General features: G+C 34.5%; 1 protein-coding gene across 10 annotated transcripts in view; it reads left to right on the forward strand.

The window, feature by feature from the left end:
- KATNAL1 (katanin catalytic subunit A1 like 1) overlaps positions 1-24,281 on the forward strand; it is a 113,900-nt gene that overhangs the window by 17,562 nt on the left and 72,057 nt on the right. For 6 of the 10 annotated variants that reach the window (XM_035719980.2, XM_035719977.2, XM_035719973.2 and 3 more), the window contains exons 2-3: positions 4,033-4,208; positions 6,534-6,694. In XM_035719980.2, coding sequence (XP_035575873.1) covers positions 4,047-4,208; positions 6,534-6,694 — 323 coding nt within the window. In that variant the 5' untranslated portion in view covers positions 4,033-4,046. Of the gene's footprint in view, positions 1-4,027; positions 4,209-6,533; positions 6,695-20,844; positions 20,886-24,281 lie in introns of those variants that run through there. The other 4 variants (XM_035719987.2, XM_035719988.2, XM_035719995.2 and 1 more) reach the window with 2 other exon arrangements.

Consider the following 24,281-nt stretch of genomic DNA (forward strand, 5'->3'; position numbering starts at 1 on the left):
TCATGAATAAATAAATAAATCTTAAAAAAAAAAAAAAGCCATTAGCCTTTTGGCGAGAACAGTTGCTGGAAGAGTTGAGAACATTAATAATCAATTAAAAAACAAAGCAAATGATTTTGAGTGGTTTTCCTTGGCTTTTGTGGATTGACAGAAGTTACCACTACAGCTCATTTGGTGTTATTCATGAAGTCAATTATAAGTTTGACGTTTTTGAAGAATTAGTTTTAAAAACAATGCTCATGGAATAACTACAGGGAAAAATATTTTCAAAAAGTTCAGAAAATAGTAATTTTATATAACCTGAGGTGGGATCTGCTCAGATTTAGTATAACTGATGGTGGTAAAAATAGGTGTAGAGGAGAAAAAGGCTTAGGTGAACAAATTTACAAAACTGTGAAATTGTAAAGTGAAATTACAATTGTGAATTGTAAGTACTTATTTATCAGGTTTTTTACAGAGAATATTTGAATATATCATGCAATATAGAACTAGTTAGTAGCTTCTCAAGGCTCAAAGAGTATTGCTCTGGTGGACTTAATCTTTGTCAGTTCCTTGAATTTTTGTCAGAAATAGAAGCTAAATATCCTGACTTGACCTACCACACTGACGTGGCTTAGTAGTGGTATACTTTTATTTTAGTCTTTTTAGCTTACGGCTGAATTGAGATTTTTGAATGAGAGGAACTCTTCTTAGCCACTGTTAGTGAGCCCTGAATGGCTTTGGAAATCAGTTTTTGCTTCAGACTTGTTAATGTATCTTAATGTATTAAACCTAACATTACAAGCAAAACATTGTATGTAAAACTAAAAGTTATTTTGATGTTTGAATCACAAGTAATAAATATTAAGCTGTTTTATGTAGCTTTCCTTCCAGTTGTCAGAAGTGAAGGTAAAGAAGGGACATCCCTGTTCCCACTCAGATTTGCGGTATAGTTTCTGAGCTCCATTTCAGCAGCCTTTCGGAGACTTTGGTGTAAATGGAAAGGAAATTACCATAATTCAAAATCTGTTTAACTGTGCATTTGAGGCACTTGCTCCTTAACCTTTAATTGGAAGTGATTAATCCGCAGTGTAAGGACGTGCCAAAAGACAAATATTAAGAGAAGAATAAAGTCTGTAGGTATCTTCCAAATAATAAATAATGCTGAATCAAAATCATGTACGTGATGGCACCTTTCTGGGTGAAGACATTTTCAAACATGAAATACATAAAATCTTATTAAAAAGCAGTGCTACCCTATGAATGTTTGCAATTAATTTTGATGATAGGGAACACTAATTTTGAATCTTAACTAAGTGAAATATTAGCCCCTCCTCCCAAAAGAGCTTTGTTCGTACCAGGAGACGAGCTTTACAAAAAGTTTTACTCAGTGATTATTATTAGAATGTTTTGAATTTTATCAATAAAAATTATGGAAATTTTTGTCTTCTCATATAAGTACTTATGTAATATCCTCAATTTGGTCTGTTTGCCCTTAAAGCCTAAAATATTTACTGTATGATCCTTTGTAGAAAGAGTTTTCTGACCCCTGTTTTACATTAAGATATTTTTATCTGCATAGTTGTGTAGCTGCATGTATTAGCAGAATTAATGCTTTAAGGTCACACTGACTTTAAAAGAAAATAATATATGGAACAGCTTTGTTTCTACTGGATTTATTAATTACAGCTCATTCACTGTAATAAGACTTTATTGCTTGGTGTTAATGTTCTGATTTGAACAAGAGGTTTTCCGTGGTTTCCATGTGGATAAATCTACTGAAGTTTCTAAGTGTGCACAAGTAGTGTACACTTGCTGTGATATGATTCTCAAATAACATAGACACTGCCTTCAAGGAACTAATGCTAGGTGAAAAGACAAACAATATGTCAGAACACCTAAAGGAAACTGCTTTATTTTCAAGGATCTACTGGAGTCCTTTGAAATGCCTAGAACTAGATGTGCTTAATTTTGAAGAAGAGTTTTTGAACCCTTTAAGAATAGAGAGGAGGTAGAGAGGAAGGGCGAAGCAACACCAAAATTTAATTCCCTTTAGACAGGCATGGAGAAATATTTTTTAAATTTAAATCCAATTAATTAATATATAGTTTCAGAGGTAGAGTTTAGTGATTCATGCGTTGTATATAACACCCAGTGCTCATTACATCACATGTCCTCCTTAATGCCCATCACTCTGTTTCCCCATCCTCCCACCATTACCCCCCGCCCTTCCAGTAACCCTCAGTTTGTCTCCTTTGGTTAAGCTTCTTATGGTTTGTCTCCCTTTCTGATTGTATCTTGTTTTATTTTTCCCTCCCTTCCTCTGTGCTCCTTGTTTTGTTTTTTAAATTCCAAATATGAGTGAAATCATATAATTGTCTTTCTCTGATTGACTTATTTTGCTTAGCACAGTACCCTCTAGTTAATACCGATGTCGTTGCAAATCGCAAGATTTCATTTTTTTAAATAAGATTTTATTATTTATTCATGAGAAAGAGAGAGAGAGAGAGAGGCAGAGACACAGGCAGAGGGAGAAGCTCCCCGGTCTCCAGGATCATGCCCTGGGCTGAAGGCGGCGCTAAACCGTTGAGCCACTCGGGCTGCCTGATTGCATTTTTTTGATGGTGAAGTGATGTTCCATTGTGTGTGTATGGAATACCACATCTTCTTTATCTATTCATCTGTCAGTGGACATCTGGGCCTTTTCCATAGTTTGGCTATTATGGACATTGCTGCTATAAACACTGGGGTGCAGGTGCCCCTTCGGATCGCTACATTTGTATCTTTGTGGTATATACCTAGTAGTGCAATTGCTGGGTTAAAGGGTAGTTCTGTTTTTTTACTTTTTGAGGAACTTTGATATTGTTTTCCAGAGTGGCTGTACCACCTTGCATTCCCACCAACAGTGTATGAGGGTTACCCTTTCTTTGCATCCTCATCAACATTTGTTTCCTGTTTTGTTAATTTTAGCCATTCTGACTGCTGTAAAGTGGTATCTCATTGTGGTTTTGATTTGTATTTCCTTGATGCCAAGTGGTGTTGAGCAGTCTTTCATGTGTCTGTTGGCCATTTGTATGTCTTCTTTGGAGAAGTGTCTGCTCATGTCTGCTGTGCGTTTCTTGACTGGATTAAGCATGGAGAAATATTTTAATTTTCTTTACTAAGTAGATTTATTGGTTTACTGTTCTGGGAAATAAGAGTAGAGCAGTTTGGCCTCTTCCTGGATGTCATTCTTCTATATCTCTGAACTTCCTACTCTTTATAGTCTTGGATGGAAAGTATCTTTGCATAGAAGCCTTGGGTGATTCTTGGATGAGTTTGGGAAACCAGGAAGAAAAGCCAGAATTACTGAGCTGGAGGGCTTTGGTGGAAACCAGAGGTTCAGATGATACTCTTCATAGCGTCTGTGGAAGGGAAAAGATCAATGATAGTATTTGCATAGATGGAAAGCTATAGAGAATGACAAAATCATAGAAGATTACAAGTTGAACAAAAAGGGCTCAGGTAGTTGAATTCACAGATTTTTGTTTAGATTTAACTTGTATGAGACAAATATATATATAAATGATGCACGGACAACTATAGGCTGTTCCTTTAAAATGTATTCCTTAAGTATGACTTTTGGTTTGGGGGGCCAAAATGTTTTAGAACTAATTTCTCCATTTTTTTTTCAGTGGAAAAAATAGAATATGATATTCATATATTTCTACATTGTTAAGAATAAATTGAATAAAATCAAGTTGATCATTATTACAGCTTATGGTAATTATAAATGAGCAAGGAAAACTAGTGTCCAATTTATATACCTTTAACATAAACCAATAGTTCAGAGTTGTGTAATTTTTCTCTGTGTGATCTCCTTAGGTGTTCTTTTGTGATCTCTGTACTTCCAGAATTAGAAACTTTGTTCAATATTATAAGATGCATTCAGATAACCTCAAAGAAAGAACCATTTTGACTCTGAAAGTAGTTTTAAGCAGATATTTTAAAGAATAAAAAAATGTTCTAAAGTTGGTGCTGAAAACTTAATAAGGCATTATGTATTCAGTGTAGGTCTCTGCAAGAAGATGAATTTGGCTGAGATTTGTGACAATGCAAAGAAAGGAAGAGAATATGCACTTCTTGGGAACTATGACTCATCAATGGTATATTACCAGGGGGTGATACAGCAGATTCAGAGACATTGCCAGTCAGTCAGAGACCCAGCTGTCAAAGGCAAATGGCAACAGGTAAGACACAGTCAAGTATTCAGTGATTGAGGGCAGTAATTTATTATACTTGAGAGACTAGAGTTGGAAAATTACTTAGAGATTATGTAAATAGTTCTTATTTGTCCAAATACTGAAATGTATTTAAAATGTACTCTGAATATTTTGTCTTGCCCAGTTAATATTTTATATATTTTTGATAGCTTTCAGGAGACATATTTTGAGATATTTAATTATAATTGTAATTTACTTTAAATTTTTAAAATTTTCATGATCAGCCCAGTTGTATATAATGACAGATTTTTGATATAAGGTATTTCTGCTCACCCTTTCCCTTTTCAGTGTTACATGTAATTTTGACCTATTTCATAAAACTTTTAAGAAAGTTTCCTCTTCTTTTGAAAGACTCCCTACAAATACAAAGGTCAATAATCTAATAAAACTAATATATTTGCTGTGTCTTTTGACTGTACAACTTGATTATATAATAGTACAGTTAATAAAAATATGAATTAGAATTTCCCCACTTATTAAAACTTAAAGTCCTTTTAAAATTAAAAGTACAAAGTGAAGCATTTCTTTGAAGTTTCCATTTAATGTACTAATGCCTTTCAAGTGTTTCTTTTAATTTTTCCATGTCAGAAATTGATGTTTCACTTAAGTTTTCAGGGTAAATTTGGCTTATTTTCTGACTTAAGCATTACCAAATTATGTTGAGTGAGGACAATATACTTGCTTTCACTCAAGTTGAATTTTTAGTTGTGTTTTTCTATATTGTATACTAGCCATAGGCAAGAGTGGTTTATTAATCTAGCATGGAAATATTTTTGACAATTTCTTAATTGTGTTAAATAGTGACCATTTGTATTCAGATATTTCTACTGTGTTTATTTTTAATAGGTTCTATAATTTCATTTCTCCAAGTATATAATTGCATATATTAGCAGTTGAATTTTACCTAGGTTTTTCTTTTCTTTACAATAAAGTGTGCTTTCTGGTTAAAAACAAATTAAAATTGTTAAAGTGAATTTATAAATGTAATTTTCAATCTGTTATCTGTTTGCCTTTAAAATTAGTTTGATCTCAAAGTTTAAAAACAGAAGGATTTCTATATAGTAGGTACTCAGTGAGGTTTTTTAATTTTTATTTTATTTTTAAGATTTTATTTATTTATCCATGAGAGACACACAGAGAGGCAGAGACATAGGCAGGAGGGAGAAGCAGACTCCCTGTAGGGAGCCCGATGTGGGACTTAATCCCAGGACCCCAGGATCTTGACCTGAGCCAAAGGCAGATGCTCAACCACTGAGTCACCCAGGTGCCCCTCAGTGAAGTTTTTTAAATATGGGGAAAATCTTGCCTTTGAACTCAAAGTGAACTTTATTCAGCAACTGAAATAATTTAAGTCCAGAAAAATTCAGATTTTAGGTGAAGGAGAATTTAAATAAAAATTGGAAGTGGGTAAAGCTTAGTAATCTGCCACTTCAGATTTTCAGATGTTCATGACAGGCATTTCATACTTAATGATATGAGAAGTAGAAAATTCTGGTAAAAATTTTGGCTGATGATTTTCTGAAAGCTATTTACAAATATGTTAAAAGGGTTTGGCATAACATTTTAGATATCTGTGAATGGTTAACTTGTTACTGAACTTGTTTTAAATACATTAATGATCATCACATTCATTGGTAGAAATGAGTTCATTATGAAAATATATTAACTACTGCCCCTAAAAAAGGTATGTAATGTATTTTTTCAATCTAGTTCCCGCCCTCCTATATTACTTTAAATAGTACTTTTTTTTTTTTATTTAAAGATTTTATTTATTTATTCATGAGAATACACAGAGAGGAGAGAGAGAGAGGCAGAGACACAGGCAGAGGGAGAAGCATGCTCCATGCAAGGAGCCCGACACGGGACTCGATCCCAGGTTTCCAGGATCAGGCCCTGGGCCGAAGGCTGTGCTAAACTGCTGAGCCACCTGGGCTGCCCCAGTACTTTATTTTTTAATGTTTTAATGGCTCACTTTGCATACTTTGAGAAAATGTGCATTATTATTATTATTATTATTATTTTAATTTAAGACTTAGCACAAGCCAGGTGGGCAGAGGCAGAGGGAGAGGGAGAGAGAGAATCTCAAGCAGACTCCCTATTGATCACAAGCCCGACATAGGGCTCCTGCTCATGACCCTGAGATCACGACCTGAGCTGAAACCCCGAATGGGATGCTCAGCCTATATGGCGCCACCCAGGCACTGCTAGAAAACTTGCTTTCTATACCAATTTGTTATTTGCCATTCGTATAAACTTTAAACAGTTTCCAGCATAAGGTTATTTTCTTTTAAGGTTCGGCAGGAATTATTGGAAGAATATGAACAAGTTAAAAACATTGTCAGCACTTTGGAGAGTTTTAAAATGGACAAGCCCCCAGATTTCCCTGTGTCCTGTCAAGATGAACCATTTAGAGATCCTGCTGTTTGGCCACCCCCTGTACCTGCAGAACACAGGTAAATGGGACTTTATATTCTCTTTAGTTTTATAGTTTTATAGTTAATTGATATTCAGAGTGAAGAGAGTGAAGCTTTATTTGAATGAAGTATGAAAAATTTGAGGGAGTGTATAAATTTAATACTTGTTTACAGTTTTCACACCTATAGGTTTACAGAGTTTAGTTTGATATAGAAGTAAATCATTTGTCATATATCTTTTAGAATGCTATAAATCATAGCAATAGAAATATGCTAGTCCTAAAATTTATCAGTTAAGTGAGGTCTTTAAGATTTTCTATCAGCGCAGAACTTGTATGGCTTTTTTGCTTTAAAACTTTCTGCTTTAAAAGATTTTAACTTTAGATGAAATGGTGGAGAAATTGGATTCATCTAGTTGGGCTTACAACCACTTTCCAGAGTCCTACTGTAGAAGGAAACTTAGCATTTTGTATTCTACAGTCATACTGTAGAAGGAACCTTATTCCAAAAGTTAAAGGTCGGATTCCCTAATTCCCTAAATTCCCTAATTCCCTAAAGCTCTAAGTTTATCTCTCTGATGTGCAGCCTATGCATCACCTACATTAAACTTGTCTCTTGTTCTTTCCTGTCTTTTTGTCTTTGCATGATCTATTCATTCCTCAAGATTCCCATCATTCCCATCTGAGCAACTCATGTTCATTGTTGGACTCTCAGCTCAACTGTATTTTCTCTCTGCAGCCATTCTCAGTGTGCCCAAACACAGCAGTTTGTTCATAGCAGTTACCTTGTTGCATTTCTTCACAAAATGAGGAATTTTGCTAGGTCAGGGTCCATGTTTTTATTTTCTCAAAACACATTACAAATAACAAAATTTTACTGCTAATACAGTGTTTGGCACATAGTAGGCATTCAACCTACATTGAATGAATAATTCCATTATTTTTACAAGGGAGGAAACTGAGGCCTGAGCGACCCTGACCTAGAAGTTAGGCTAGTTCAACCAGGATCTGAGTTTAGGCCTCTCTGGCTTTCAGTCCCCCTGATTGTGAAGTGGTATTGTGGCCAGAGTGTTGCATCATAGTAAATAATTTTGCCTTTAGTCAATAGCTGTGATCATGTGTTTAACTTGTTGATCTCTTGAAATTTTCTAAGAGCATTTAAAGAACTGTGAAAAGTGGTTAATTTATTCCTTCAGGGTTTTTTCCACTGAGTTACAGATAATTTTATGATTCCTATTATAAAAACACTAGATGATTCTTTTCTGAGGTCTACAACAATATAGCTCTTTTCGCAGATATAACCACTTTCAGGTGATTTGCGTTAAGGTAACCATTATCTTCTCAAAAGGCAACATTTCAGGAGTCATAGAGTTGTTACCATGGAAGTTTCACACTAAATACTAAGAAAAAGAAATAATGGCATTTTGATTTATCAGAACTTGAAAATTTTGTGTATGTACCTTAGTTTTTTCCTGAAAGTCATTAATTCAGAAATATACGTCTAGTTTATAGCTAAAAGCTGACAATAACTTCATTTAGATATAGTTGACATATAACATTATGTCAGTTAAGGTGTGCAATGTATTGATTTGAGATAATCTATATATAGATTTATGACAGTTTGATTACCATGGTAGCATTAGTTAACACCTCCATCATGTCATGTAATTATCCCTCCCTCCCTCCCTCCCTCCCTCCCTCCCTTTCTTTCTTTCTATCTTTCTTTCTTTCTCTCTCTCTCTCTCTTTCTCTCTTCTCTTCTCTTCTCTTCTCTTCTCTTCTCTTCTCTTCTCTTCTCTCTCTTCTCTTCTTTCTTTTTTTCTTTTCTTTCTTTTCATTCATTCATTCATTCATTCTTCTTTTTGGTGGGAACAATTAAGATCTAGTTTCTTAGCACCTTTGAAAGTTATAATACAGTATTGTTGTATATTATCTTTATGCTGTGCATTAGATTTCCAGGATTTAGTTATCTACTAGTTGCAACTTTATACCCTTAAACATCTTCCCAATTCTTCTCAGCCCCTGGTATTTAACTATTACAATTTTGTTTTTTTTTAGATTTCACATATTAATGAGATCATATAGGATTTCTTTCTCTGTGTGACTTAGCATAATGCCCTGAAAGTCCATCCTTGTTGCAGATGGCAGGATTTCCTTCTTTTTTATGGCTGAACAATATTCCATTATATATATGTGTGTGTGTGTGTATGAATATATATATATATTTCATATACATATATTTCACCTCTTTATTCATTCATCTATTGACATATATTTAGATTGTTTCCATATCTTGACTATTGCACATAATGCTGCAGTGAACATGGGAGTGCATGTATCTCTTCCATATCATGTTTTCATTTCCTTTGGGTATATACCCAGCAGTGGAATCGATAGATATTTGGTAGTTCTGTTTTAATTTTTTTAAAAAGATTTATTTTATGATTTATTTATTTATTCATGAGAGACACACAGAGAGAGAGAGGCAGGGACATAGGCAGAGGGAGAAACAGGCTTCTTGCAGGGAGCCCGATGCGGGACTCGATTCTGGATCTTGGGATCACAACTTGAGCCAAAGACAGCTGCCCAATGCTGAGCCACCCAGGCATCCCAATTTTTTTAAAAAAGATTGTATTTACTTATTCATGAGATAGAGAGAGAGGCAGAGACATATGCAGAGGGAGAAGCAGGCTCCCTACAGGGAGCCCAATGCAGGACTTGATCCCAGGACTCTGGGATCATGCCCTGAACGAAGGCAGGTGCTTAACTACTGAGCCACTCAGGCATCCCTATTCTTAATTTTTTGGGGAACCTCCATACTGTTTTCCATAGTGTCTGAACCAATTTGCATTCCCATTAACAGTGAACAGGCCTCTCTTATTTCTATATTCTTTTTTTTTCTTTCTATATTCTTGCCAACACTTCCCTCATCCATTGATAGCCATTCAACAGGTGTGAAGTGCAATCTAATAGTGGTTTTGATTTGAATTTTCCTGATGATTAGTAATGTTGAGAGTTTTTTTTTCTGTACCTGTGGGCCATTTTGGATCTATCTTTCTTTCTTTCTTTCTTTCTTTCTTTCTTTCTTTCTTTCTTTCTTTCTTTCTTCTTTCTTCTTTCTTTCTTTCTTTCTTTCTTTCTTTCTTTCTTTCTTTCTTTCTTTCTTTCTTTCTTTCTTTAAAATATTTTATTTATTTATTCATGTGACACACACACACACAGAGGCAGAGACACAGGCAGAGAAAGGAGAAGCAGGCTCCATGCAGGGAGCTTGATGCAGGACTCGATCTCAGGACTCTGGGATCATGCCCTGAGCCAAAGGCAGGCACTCAACCACTGAACCACCCAGGCATCTCTAGATGTTTCTTTTAGAAAAATATCATTTGGTTCCTCTGCACATTTTTAAATTAGATTTTGTTGTTGTTGAGTTGTATGAATTCTTTATATATTTTGGATATTAACCCCTTATCTAATATATGGTTTGCAAATATTTTTTCCCATTCAGGAGGTTGTCTTTTCATTTTTGATTGTTTTTTTTGCTATGCAGAAGCTTTTTATTTTGATGTAGACTCATTTGATATTTGCTTTTGTTGCTTGTGCTTTTGATGTCATATCCAACATATCATTGCCAACGCGAATGTCAAGGTGTTTCTTCCCATGTTTTCTTCTAGAAGTCTTATGATATCAGGCCTTATGTTTAAGTCTTTTAAATCAAATCCAGTTCATTTTTGTGACTGGTGTTAAGAGAGGGGTCCAATTTTATTTTTCTGCTTGTGGTTATCCAATTTTCTAAACGCTCTTTGTGGAAAAGATTAATCTTTGCCCACTGAGTATTCTTGGCTCTCTTGTCAAATATCAGTTGACCATAAATGCAAGGGTTTATTTCTGCACTCTCTGTTTTGTTCCATTGGTGTCCATGTGTATTTTTATGCCAGTACTGTACTGTTTTAATTACTAAAGCTTTGTATTATAGTTTGAAATCAGGAAGTGTGATGCCTCTGGCTGTGTTCTTATGATTGCTTTGGCTATTTGGGATTTTTTTTGTGGTTCCATACAAATTTTAGAGTTTTTTTTTTCTATTTCAGTGAAGAATGCAGTTGGAATTTTGATAGGGCTAGTTGGGTTGAATGTTTAGATGGCTTTGGGTAGTATAGACATTTCAACAATATTAATCTTCTGATCCATGAACTTGGGATATCTTTCCATCTGTGTTCTCTCCAATTTCTCTCATTAAAGTTTTGTAGTTTTCATTGTGCAGATCTTTCACTTTTTAGTTAAATGTTTTTCTACATATTTCATTGTTTTTGAGGCTATTGTAAATGGGATTGTTGTCTTTCAGATATTTCCTTGTTAGTGTATAGAAACTCAACTGATTTCTGTAAGTTGATTTTATATCCTGCAATTTTACTGAGTTTGTTGATTAGTTCTTAGAGACTTTTGGTTGAGTCTCTAGGGCTTTTTATGTATAAGATCATATCATCTGCAAATAATGACAACTTTTGCATCTTCATTTATGATTTCAATGCCTTTTATTTTTTGGTTTTGCCTAATTGTGCTAGCTAGTACTTCTAGTACTAAGTTGAGTAAGAATAATGACAGTGGGCACCCTTGTCTTATTCCTGATCTTAAAGCAGAAGCTTTCCATTTTCACTTTGAAGTATGATGTTAGTTGTGGGCTTAATTATATATGGCCTTTATTATGTTGAGGTATGTTCCTTCTATACCCAATTTGTGGAAATTTTGTTTTTTAAATCATGAAAGACTTTCATATTTTGTCAAGTGCTTTTTTTTTTCATCCATTGAGATGTTCGTATGATTTTTATTTTTCATTCTGTTAATGCATTGTGTCACATTTGTTGATTTGTGTATGTTGAACCATTCTGATGTCCCAGGTATAAATCCTGTTTGGTTATGGTGTATAATCTTCTCAGTATATTGTTGAATTCCTATTCAATGGAATATTTTGCTAATACTTTATTAAGACTTTTTGTATTTCTGGGGTACCTGGGTGGCTCAGTGGGTTAAGTGTCTGCCACTTAGGTCATGATCCCAGGGTCCTGGGATCAAGCCCCACATTAGGCTCCTTGCTCAGTGGGGAGTCTGCTTCTCACTCTCCCTTTGCCTGCTCCTTTCTCTGCTTGTATGTGTGCTCTATCTGTTAAATAAATAAATAAAATATTAAAAAAAGAATTTTTGTATTCCTTAGGGATATTGGTCTATAGTTTTCTTGTAGTATCCTTATCAGGCTTTAATATCAGAGTAATGCTCCCTTATAGAATGAATTTGGAAGTGTCCCCTCTTTTTGATTTTTTGAAAGAGTATGAAGATTCATGTTAACTGTACTTTAAATGTTTGGTAGAATTTGCCAGTGAAGTCACTTAGTCCTGGGAATAATTTACAGTATAGAGAATACCTGTTTTGAATTGCTAGAGCACCAAGATGTAGCATTGGCTACAGATATTAACTCTAATATTTGTGGCTCAAACTGAATAAAAAAGTGTGGCTGGCATTTGCCCATTGATGAACACTTACCTGAAAACCTATTAGAGAAGTATTAGCTCATTATTTCCTTTTATTTGTCCTCCCTTAACTCCCCATAATGCAGATCTTATTTTTATGCTTGTGTTTTAATCCTTACTTTTAATGAAAGTGACAGATGAATGGACCAGAATGTATTTCTCTGAACCTCCTTTCAACATATTAAAAGAATTTTTCCCTGTATGTAGCCATTGTAGATAATGTGATTTTTTTCCTGTATGGATCAGAATAAAAAGCAAATCCATGATTCTATACTGTCTGGGGGGAGAAAAAGATTCTTATTCCCATGTGTGTCATCACCAACAATAGAAAAATATCCAACAACTTCACAAGATTCTACTAGTGAAGGAATTCTGTATAATATTTGAGTATTCATGGGCTAATAATAAATAATATTAAGTTTATAACTTTAGATTTGAAAGTTTTGAGAGGTTAGAGTTTTTATTTATTTATTTATTTTTAAAGATTTTATGTATTTATTTGAGAGAGTGCAAAAGGGAGGCCGGGGGAGGGAGAAACAGACTCCCCACTGAGCAGGGAGACTACCGCAGGGCTCTATCCAAGGACCCTGGGATCATGACCTGAGCTGAAGGTAGACACTTAACCAACTGGGCCACTCAGGTGCCCTGGGAGGTTAGAGTTCTATGTTTTTCTCCTTTTACAATTTGGTTTCTTCTACAGATCACATAAAACAAAATGTAATGAAATTTCCATCTAGAGATAGTGAGTAATGGTTATATTCCTTAGATAGTCTTGTGGTAATGGGAAGACACTTGACTTAAGTCCATGAGATCTGAATTTGAATTCTTTTCTTGCAACTTACTTGCTTTCAGACCTTAAGTGAGTTATTTAATCTCTCCAAATGATAGTTTCGTTATCTGTAAGACGGGAATTTCTACCTCATGGAATTAAATGGAAGAGTTTAATGTCTAAGACAGTAACTGACATGTAATCAATTATTAAAATGAATGGTCAACTCTGGAATAAAGTAATACCATTTTTTTTTCAGATAAAAAGAGAATGATCATTCTACATAAATCCTTTGTTTTCTGAAATATTTTGAATAACTCTGGCAGAGAAGATAATTGTTTTTTTATGTCCAAGTCTTGTGAAGTTTGTGATCATTATTAAAGAAGGGATGACTAATTATTGGTCACTTACTATATGCTTTATAAGCATTATCTTATTTAAACCTCCAATAATCCCATGAAATAACTACTATTATTGTTTGCCCATATTACTATTGCTAACTTCTTATTATGAACCCTATTTACAGCTGAGGAAATTGAAGCTCACAGAGTTTGTTATTTTCTCAAAGTCATCTGAATAAGTGAGTGCCAGAACAGGATTTGAACTCAGATCTTCTCAACTTATTTATATCCACTTTATTGTTTTTTTTTTTTTTTTTTTTTTTTTTTTACAGATATTCAGTGGTATCTGTAGGCTTTAATATACATCTATATATCCTAATGCATATATAGATCTATTATCTATTTGATTAAATTCTTATTAGAGGTTGTAAGAGAATAAAGAAGCTGAAAATACTTAATGAAATAAATATTGGTATTTTACATATAGTTAATTTTTTTTCTGTGGGAACACCACACTGAAATTACAGTATGAGTCAGTAGGAAAATATAATTTACCTTGTTTTGTATAAAGTGTTTCTGGGATGCATCTGATGTATTTGGCATTAGTTACTAATCTGGTAACCCTGCTTGTGGGTCTGTCCTTTTTACTTAATGGAATTTTAGCACAAAACTTCTCTATCCATGTTTCTGCACACCAAGGTAATCTGTATCTTGTGGTTTCCAGCTCTGGTTTGCCACATTGTTCAAGTTATACCTTAAAAGTCATGTGTCTGCTGAATTTAATCAGGATCTTGTTTTAAATCACCAGCAGCTGCTTGGAAAAATCAAAACAATCTTTGAAAATGAGTTAAATTCATTGCCTTAAACGTGGGGAAATTGAGCTACAAACAGTTTATGATGGGGGAGAGTGGCAATATTAGAACTAAACTCCAGAGAGATGAAGCCTCCCGATCATTCTTAGTGTCGTAAGTTAAAGGGTATTTTTGTATTAATTAAATTACTTACAAGAATTTCCATGTAAGTTTATTAAATGCATTCTCTTTAATGAGACTATTTGAAAATGGTCTCTCCAGGTGAGATCTGAAGCAATGGAACAGATTTTCTGCATTGGAGCAATATTTTGTATAGCATACACTCAATAAACTATTGAATGTGTTAGGGCTTTGTACGTTACAGCTTTTGGGATAGATGGCAGTAAGAATAGGATCCACAAGCCTGAAATTAATCATCGGCTTATTCTGTATAGGTAAAATAGAACTCTAATAGGCCTTCCAATGTTGTTTCATCTGGAACCAAAGAAAATGACACAATATGTTTCTTTGTACATAGAAATAGTAAGATTGTTTTTTATCCAGTTTGTGTTATTCCTCTTTGAGGAAATTCTTACTGACTTGGTATAAAGTTGTTGCTTTGTTTCTTTGGGTACTCAAATAGATTAAGTTACTGCCAGTGTTTTAAATCTCAATTTGCAGTGGGAAAAGATCAAGTAAGGCCGATGTTGAGTACTCCTAGAGTGTAGACTATTATCTCATCCTTACAGGCATTTCATCCAGACTCTCGTTCAGTTATTTTTCTGGGATTATGAGGCAGGAGAACAAGTTTTGTGTGTGTGTGTTTGTTTTTAACAGTTCCACCGCTAATTGAGTAGTCCTCCAAGTTAAGTTCCCTTCTCCTTGCCTCATTGTTTCCTCGTAAAATGTATATTATGATGAGATTGTTTTGTAAAATCATTTTGAAGTCCTAGGAAGAAACATACTATATCATCGATATATCCAACATTTATTTTATGAACATTTGTCATATGCTAGGCATGATCTTTGGCCTTGTGGAAAGTATAAAGCTGAGGGACACCTCCACAGATCTTGGCCTCCAGAAACCAATAAGAGAAAATAACCCAAGCATCCTGGAAAGCTTGAGCTAGGATGCTGGCACCTATTACATGCCAAGTACTGTGTCACATGCTGGTACTATGCTGGGGATATGGGGGGATTCAGAAACAGACACAGTCCTTGACTTCTTAAGCATATGGTCTTGTAAAGTGAGTGTGAGAGCCATTAGTGAAGTAGAATGGACAGGATTTGATGATTAATGAAATACAGAGAATTGAGAGAAAAATTGGAGTAGGTGATGAAATTTTTAGATCATGCTGTTTAATAGGAGTTGGAAATGAGAAGCAGAACTTAAGAGAGATGGGATTAGTGTTTAGTTATTTAGGAATCATCAGCAGGTGAGAAATTTTAAGAAGGAAAATTTAATGTCATGTGTCATATGTGGAATAGATTATTTGTCTAATGATTTGCAGGTTGAGATTATACTCATTTAAAAAAACATTCTAGAGTCCTATTCTCTTCCCAAATTCTATTTCTGGAGGACGGAGTGGACTTATTTTTAGACTGTGGGTAGAATGCAGCTAGCAGTGTTGATTAACCACAGTAACTGACATTTGTGGAATTCCTAATTGTGAATCAGGTACTGTGCTAACAAACTCTTTACATGCTTTATTTCTTAATTCTCACAATCATCTTCTAAAATAGATCCTTTTATTATCATCTTTCAAGAAGAAATTGAGGTTTAATGATTCTGTTAAATAACTTCATCTAGTTCTGCATGTAGGTAAAGTAAGGTAAGGAATTGAAAATTTTACTGGATTTAGCAGCATGGAGCTCATTGGTGTCTGTGATGAATAGTTTTTGTGGAATGGTAGCAAATAATGGAGTTGGTTCAGAGAATGGGCAGAGAAGAATGGAAAACAATGAGTAGTATATATAATTCTTCACTGAATCTTGCTGACGAGGGGAGCAGAGAAATTAAGTGGTAGTTGGGGAAGATACAGAGTCAGGATTTGTTGTTTAAGAGAGGAGGGAACTAGCAAGATGTTTGTAGGCTGGTGAGAAAGCTGCAGGGGAGGGGGAGACCAGTGATACCAGGAATGGAGGGAACTAAATCAGGGGCAGGGTAATGGGGTGGACAAGGGGAGATGGGGTTTAGTGTACAAGTGCAACTGAGTCAGAGTAACTGAAGGGAAGGCCTGTAGTTACAGGAGCATGGATGTAGAATTTGGGGAAGTTCTTTTCTGGTTATTTCAATGAGGGATAAAAAGCAAGCAAGATCATCTGAGAGTGAAGACAGAAGGAGCAGATGTTTTCCAGGGTCTAAATTCTCATCAAAAGCATCCTAAGAGTGGAGAGTCATTTCATTTGGCTATATTATTTTATTTTTGTGTAAGTTTTTTCTCAGGAGCATTTGTTTTATTTTGTAGAACTCATTTGAAATCTTTATTTTGGAATTCTAGATATTTATTCAATAAGTGCCTAAAAACTTGGTATTTCTACCTTTTTTTTATGTTACAGAAAAGACAACTGAAAGATAGAAATTTTAATTCATTAGAGATAAACTAAGGAATGGGAACAAGATAGTGGTAAGTCAGAACAAACTCCTAATACATTACTTTTAAATTTTTATTGGAAAAGAATCTTTGCTTTGCTGCATTTGAGCTACTGTCAGTCCCCCTCTTTGCTCCTTTGGCAAACTGCTGTCATGTGTAGTGTACCTGTAATGCCTTTCACGGCTGTGCTTTCCTGAATAACTGGAAATCTTGGATCTCCATCATTGCGGTATTGAGACTGAATTCTTGAAGATCACTTCTTGCTTGAATAATGGAATGCATATTCTCAAGACTCACTGTATTTAACTTTTATAATATTTGATAATGTTTACCATCTTTCTTCCTTGGAACTTTCTTCTTTAGGGCTTCTGTGACATTACAGTATTCTCCTTTTCTTCTTCCTTTTTTCTTTTTTAATTGTGGCCTCTTCTCTTTCTCTTATAGCCACCTTTTGTTCACTAGTCCTCATCCCTCTGCTCTTTATTCAGTTCTCAACATACCCAGCACCCGCTGTGTACTAGGTAGTATGGATGCAAAGAACAGGAGGAAGGAAGATTTCTGCCCTTTAGGAGCTCAGATTTTAGGAAGGTTGTTTGCTATGCTAGGAACTTGATAATTAGTGAGGCTTTGAGAGTTCATCCTAACTCTGTCACTTAGTGTCTGTGAGGACAAGTCATTCAGTCTTTCCCTCATTTTCCTCCTCTGTAAATTGGGGATCAATGCTGCAGTTACCTCGTGGGGTTATTTTGAGAGCTGTATGATTGGATACAAGCAAAGTGCAAAGAACAGCCAGGCACACAGAATGTGCTCGAGAAATATTTGTGGTTTTCATCACCCATTCCTCTAGCCTTCACCCCAGTCCCACTAGATATTTAGATGACTAATGTCCTCACCTTATTTAGGTCTTTGTTCAGATGTTATGTTATGAATCCACACTTAGATAAGTCATCACAAAAACTGTTTAACATAAAAGACAAAAACAAAATCAGGAGGACAATGGGAAACAAAAAACAAGTTATCTACAGTTAGAATAATGACATCATCCAGAAAACAAAAATAATACTATTACTAATGTCTGACCACCTTATTTATAATATTTATCCCCCTGGGGGGATGGGCAAGATGGTGGAAGGGCAGTTAGAGGTATAGGCTTCCATTTATAGAGTGAGTAAGTCATGAGAATGAAATGTAAAGCCTAGGGAATATATATTTTTTAAAGATTTTACTTATTCATGAGAGATACAGATAGCAGAGACACAGACAGAGGGAGAAGCAGGTTCCCCACAGGGAGCCTGATGTGGGACTTGATCTCAGAACCCTGGGATTATGACCTGAGCCAAAGGCAGATGCTCAAGCACTGAGCCACCCAGGTAGCCCAAGCATAGGGAATATAATCAATGGTATTGTAACAGCTTTGTATGGTGACAGATGGAAGCTATACTCGTGAGCACCCCATAATGTGTATAGATGTTGAATCACTATGTTGTACCCTTGAAACTAATGTAATATTATGTTGTCAACTGTACTCAAGAAATTAAAAAATAATTTTACCGCCTCACTTGTCATCACTCTGTCCCCTTACTCTGCTCTATTTTTCTTCGTAGTACTTATTGCTACCTGATATTATAGCCTGTGTCTGTTGTTTATAATCTCTACTATATTGGAAGCTTTATAAGATCAGGTCCTTTGACTTTTTCACTGCTGTACCTTCAACACCAAGAGTAGTGCTCAGCACAGTGTAGGCATTCAATAAATATTTGTTGAATGGATGAGTAAGATACTTAGATTTATCTATGTGTTTACTAATTGTTTTGTTCATCACTCCTTGCATTTCACTCTTTTTAGATGCAGTTTCTTCTTTGCTGAAGTATATCCTTTAGTAGTTCTTACACACATCTCAGTTGAGGGTAAGCCCTCAATTTTTGTCTCAAAATATCATTATTTCCCTGTCGCTTTTAAATGATAGTTTAGTATAGAACACCAGATTGGCAGTTACTTATTCTCTGTGTTTTGAAGATGACATTAGTAATAGTATTATTTTTGTTTTCTGGATGATGTCATTATTCTAACTGTAGATAACTTGTTTTTTGTTTCCCATTGTCCTCCTGATTTTGTTTTTGTCTTTTATGTTAAACAGTTTTTGTGATGACTTATCTAAGTGTGGATTCATTTTTACTTAAACTACTTAAGACCTGTGTTTTTTTGTTTAAAATTCTTCATGCCGGGATCCCTGGGTGGCGCAGCGGTTTGGCGCCTGCCTTTGGCCCAGGGCGCGATCCTGGAGACCCGGGATCGAATCCCACGTTGGGCTCCCGGTGCATGGAGCCTGCTTCTCCCTCTGCCTATGTCTCTGCCTCTTTCTCTCTCTGTGACTATCATAAATAAATAAAAATTAAAAAAAAATTTAAAATTCTTCATGCCTTTAAAAACCATTTTAGACATCATTTAATACTCTATACTGATGATTCTATTATCAGAAGTTATTGGGAGTTTTATCTTTTTTTTTTTTTTTTTAACTTCTGATGGTTCGTTTGTGGTAAAGAATGTCTCTTCAAGGTTTTCATCATTCTAAGGTCCTATTAAAGGAACATAACACATCGGATTTATGTGTGGGGAAAAGGGATATTCAATATAATTCTTAAAATATGGATATGTATTTAGCTAAATTTTAAGCTGCTTGGATGCAGGGGCTATCTCATTTGTTTTTTGTGTCTGCACCTTTTAAAAAGAAGAACAATCTTAGAACTTGACTAAAAGGTAGAACTGTGAGATATCTAAAGTCCAACTGATATTATTTTAATATCTGTAGAAGTTGTGTAGCCCTTATACCCTCCTTGTAAGAATGCCAAATTAAGTAAGTAAATAAATATTTTAAGTTTTTCAAGTTTAAAGGTCTTTAGAGTTACATAGAAAACACAAGGCTTATCTATCTTTTTAGATAAAGAAGAGCAAATTACAATTGAGTAATTACCTTCCTGATAGTGGTGGAATTCTACCATTAGACTAATGAATTAGTGATGTAATCATCCCCTCTTCCCCAGCTTTTGATGACTGGTATAGCAGCTTTAAATAAGATTAGTGAGTGTGTCCCATCAAAATTGGTGACAAAAATTTCGTTACTATCCCGGCTATCTGTGGATAACATCAAAATGTTAAGAAAGAAACCCCTATGATATTAACTGGGTTTGTATAATGTTTGGTGTGAGAATATCTATAGCTCCAAGTCTTAAACTAGCTGACATTTCTGGTTAAATGTTACCTTTGTTAACGTGGATGATAATTGTCTTCTGTAGTGGCTAAGCATCTTTCAACTCCAGGAAGATTTAAAATTAAGAATAGAAATGTCTCACAGAATCAAAGCCACAGAAATAATATTTTTCTGTTAAGGAATATGTGCATATTTGTTATGGCTAGTGAGAGTGATAAGCATGCAATTCCAACGTAAAACGTATTAAGGAATAACGGGATATCTGTGTCTTTTTAACATTATTTATGTTAAGGACTTTGGGGAACATTAGGAGAAGTTTAGGCTTATAAGTCTAATTTACTAGATTTATGAAAGTATTTATATGTAAATTATTATGCTTTATTGAGTAAGACAGTTGAGGAACTAAGAAGGAAATAAATTATATTTACTTTGTAAATGTAGGTGAAAAATTTTGGTAGAATTTAATTAACCAAGTGGAAGTGGGACAAAACATTTATTCAGAAGCATCTCAAAAATGACTTCTAAAATCTGGCACTCTTATACATAGGAAAAGATTTATAAGCTGAATCTAAAAGCTTTAAGGAATAACTTAATTTTTGCATTTTTTACTTTAATAAGTTGAATATTTTAAAAATCAAAGCTTCTGAAGATCACAAAAATTACCCTTGCAGATACAAAACAACTCATATCAACATGACTTATGGTATTCAATGTATTTCTGGATGTGATTAATTTGTTAGATAATGAGGGAAGACTTAATGTGGACTTTCATATTATATAGCATATATATTGTCTTGCATTCATTAAGATTTCAGATAGTTATTGAAAAAACTAATATTTTAAACAGACTCCTGAATATATCATAATAAAATATTTGTTTTTAATCTGATAGCACAAACAACTAAAATTTCTAAAATTCTTTTTGGAACTGGAACTTATCATTAAAGGTTAACTTTTGTGAAGTCACTTGATTTATGCAGGAGATGTCACTGCAATACAGTAGGGAAAGGTGAGTCTTGTCACTAAATGCTTCTGGGTTAATTGAATATTTATGGGAGGGGAATCTTGACCCTTCCTACCTCATACCATATAGAAAAATTAAATTGAAATAGATCATTACCAAAAAAGTAAAAGGTAGTAAGAATATGCTTCCAGAAGAAAACATGGAAGGATATTATCATGATCTAGGCATAGCAAGGATTTATTAAACTGGACACTAAAGTATTAAAGACAAAAGATTGATAAATCAGAATTCTAAAACTATGAACTTTTCTTTGTAAGAAGACACACCATTAAGAGAGTGAAAAGACAAGCCATATACTAAAAGATATTTGCATTGTGTATATCTGACAAAGGACTTCTATCTAGAATATATAAAGTATGACAGTCAATAAGTAAAGGTCAGACAACTGATTGGAAAAAAAAAAGTAGACTAAAGACTGGAATAGTTACTCTGCACAAGATCATGTTTACGTAGCCAATAAGCATATTGTTGAAAAGGTGCCCAATCCATAGTCCTTCAGAAAAGGCAAAGTAAAGCCACAATGAGATACCATTACACCCCCACCAGAATGGCTAGGATGGATCAACTGGGTATTCTTATACATTGTTGATGTGAATATAAAATGGCATCACCACTTTGGAAAACCGTTTGGTTATTGGTTATATTTACTAATGCTAATCTTACATATACCCTATGATCCAATATTCTATTCCTGGGTACATACCCCAAAGAAATGAATGCTTATATTTACCATGAACATAATTCCCATATTCATGGAAGCTTAAATAATAACCTCAAATGGAAAACAACTCAAATGCTCATCAATAGTAGAATAAGTAAGTTAAAATTATATTTACATAATAGAATACCACACAACATTGAAGAAAAACTCATGCTACATGCAGGAACATGGATGAATTTCATAGGTAATGTTGAAAAAAAGAAACAAACACAAAGTATGTACTGTAGGATTCATTTCTCTGAAACTGAAATAGGCAATCCTAATCTATGATAATAAGGTCAGAATAGTGCTTACCTCACTGGCTGATACTAACTAAAGAGGAACCATGAAAAAACTTTCTGGGATGTTGGGAAATGTTATCTTCATCTCCTGGTGGTTATATAATATTAAAATTTATTGAGTTGTGTGATATATGGACATTTTACTGAACATATGTTAGTATCAATGAAAAATAGATTTACAAATTTTATGAAGTATTATCTCCACTTAGGAAGAATGTGAGGCTTACAGATGTTAAGTGATATGCTCATATAATCAGTAACTGGTGGACCTGGGAGTAAAAAGGAACCCAGGTTTTAGGATTCTAAGTCTAATGCTGACTTCAGCTCACCATACTGTTTCTCTGTGAAGGTAGGACTAGTGTTTGCAATGTTTTTATGTCAATATAACATCCAGCATAGTTCCTGTACTTATTAGGTAAATAGCTATTTACTGATTTGAAAAATAGCAGTCATGTATTTGATGAGACTGAACATTAAAATTCTTTTTTTTTTTTTTTTGAACATTAAAATTCTTAATCATTAATGTCTAACTTCAAATCATAGGTCCTCTAATTTCTATTTGAGCTTTGTTTTTTGCCTCCTGATTTCTTAACTATTTCTCTTGGACTCAGAAGTCTCGTATATTGACTCCTAGTTTTTATATCAAAAATATCATTATGAACTACTTGGAAGTTATATTTCTTATTTTTTTTATTAGATAGGGAAAGAGATGTTTTCCTGTTTACTTAATTCTGGAGTTATTTAGATTAGTATAATAGCAAAATAAGATTATTTTTCTTTCTTTTCCAGATGTTAACTTGGAGCAATCTGGCTTATGTTCTTGGGCAAATCTAGAACCTGTTCTAAATTACTTATATCAGAATTCTAACAATGTATGAACAAAAAAATTAGAATAATTATTAAGCAGAATGCTAGAAGAAATAGAGCTCAATAGATAGGAATCAAGAAGGAGCCTATATAACAATTGGAAAAAATTGTGTTAGTATTTTAGACCATGTTTCTTAATATGGTGTAGAATGAAGGGCCTTTTTGGAAAAAGTCTCTTTCCCTTTGACTTTTGGAACCAGGGAAGGGTGGTGCTCTAATTCAGACAATTCTCTTTCTGTTGCCTGATATTTTATGGAGACTTGCCAGATAGAAATCTAGTAGGTCAATTAAGAATGTGAACTCTGAGCCTATGTCACTAGGATATGTGTACTTCTGGAACATGCCAATAACTTTGTAGCAACTCGTAATTTCACTTTTTAGGTGCTCAGATCTTTTACTTTGTGTTGTAGTATAATCACATTTAAAGTTTTATTAACTACTGAGTAGGTGATATGAATAATTGAAATTTATGCAAGGCATAAGGGGTCACAATACAATAGCTTCCATGTACCCACCAGGGAATTTAAGATAAAGAACTCTACTATTACCTTTGAAGACGCCCATAAGCTCTTTTGCATCCTATTCCCCTCCCTCTCCTTCAGAGTAAGACACTGTACTGAACCTGGGATTTATTGTTGCCTTGCCTCTCTTTTAGCCCATATATTTGTACCCCAAATGAAATCCTATGTTGTTCACTCTGTGTGTCCTTTGAATTTACTTTTTAACATAACGGTCCTGAGATTTATCTGTTGTTGTTGCATGTGGTTATAATTCATGTTCACGTGTATACTGTATCCAGTATGTGAATATATAATAATTTATGTATCTGTTCTGATATTGGACATTGGGTTGTTTTCATGTGTTTGCTAGAACAAGCAATGTTGATAAGAACATTTACATAGAATATTGATAGGTAATATGGCTTAGAAAGGAAATACTGGATTTTGGGGGAAATTAGGCTTATTTGCATATGATAGAAAAAGGCACATTTCTTCCCATTTTTAGAGGGAAATAAATATAGGAGAAATGAACAGAGTGTAGACCATCTAGTCTTTTATCTGCAGATCTCCAGTTGTCTACATTTGGAATACTATAAGCTAGTACAGTGTCATCTTTTCTTTGACCATTAGGGCAGAAGTTGATGATGCTGTGTAACCCTACTGAAGTCTCTTTTTAAAAAGAGGCCAGTGAAAGATGCCTTGAGACATTTTTTACACAGCCTGGAAGCTGTCACTGAGTCCTGAAATTGAAGCATGACATTGTGCAGTGATGCGCTAATGGAGGAAGTACAGAACAGAATCAAGGATGTCCTTTGGGAAGCCGACAGAGTCTGTTACAAATGTAAAATCAAACTGCAGTGAGATGGAACTGAAGACTCACAGCACGGGCACACTTTCAATGAGATGTGCAACTTGCCACAAATGGCACATCTGGCTTCCCGAGCAGTTTCATTCAGACCATTTATGAGCCCATCAGAACCTTGAGTGGCAGGACAAGGTCAGCAGCAACAAG

Source organism: Canis lupus, chromosome 25 (assembly GCF_003254725.2).
Source record: "Canis lupus dingo isolate Sandy chromosome 25, ASM325472v2, whole genome shotgun sequence".
Lineage (NCBI taxonomy): Eukaryota > Metazoa > Chordata > Mammalia > Carnivora > Canidae > Canis > Canis lupus.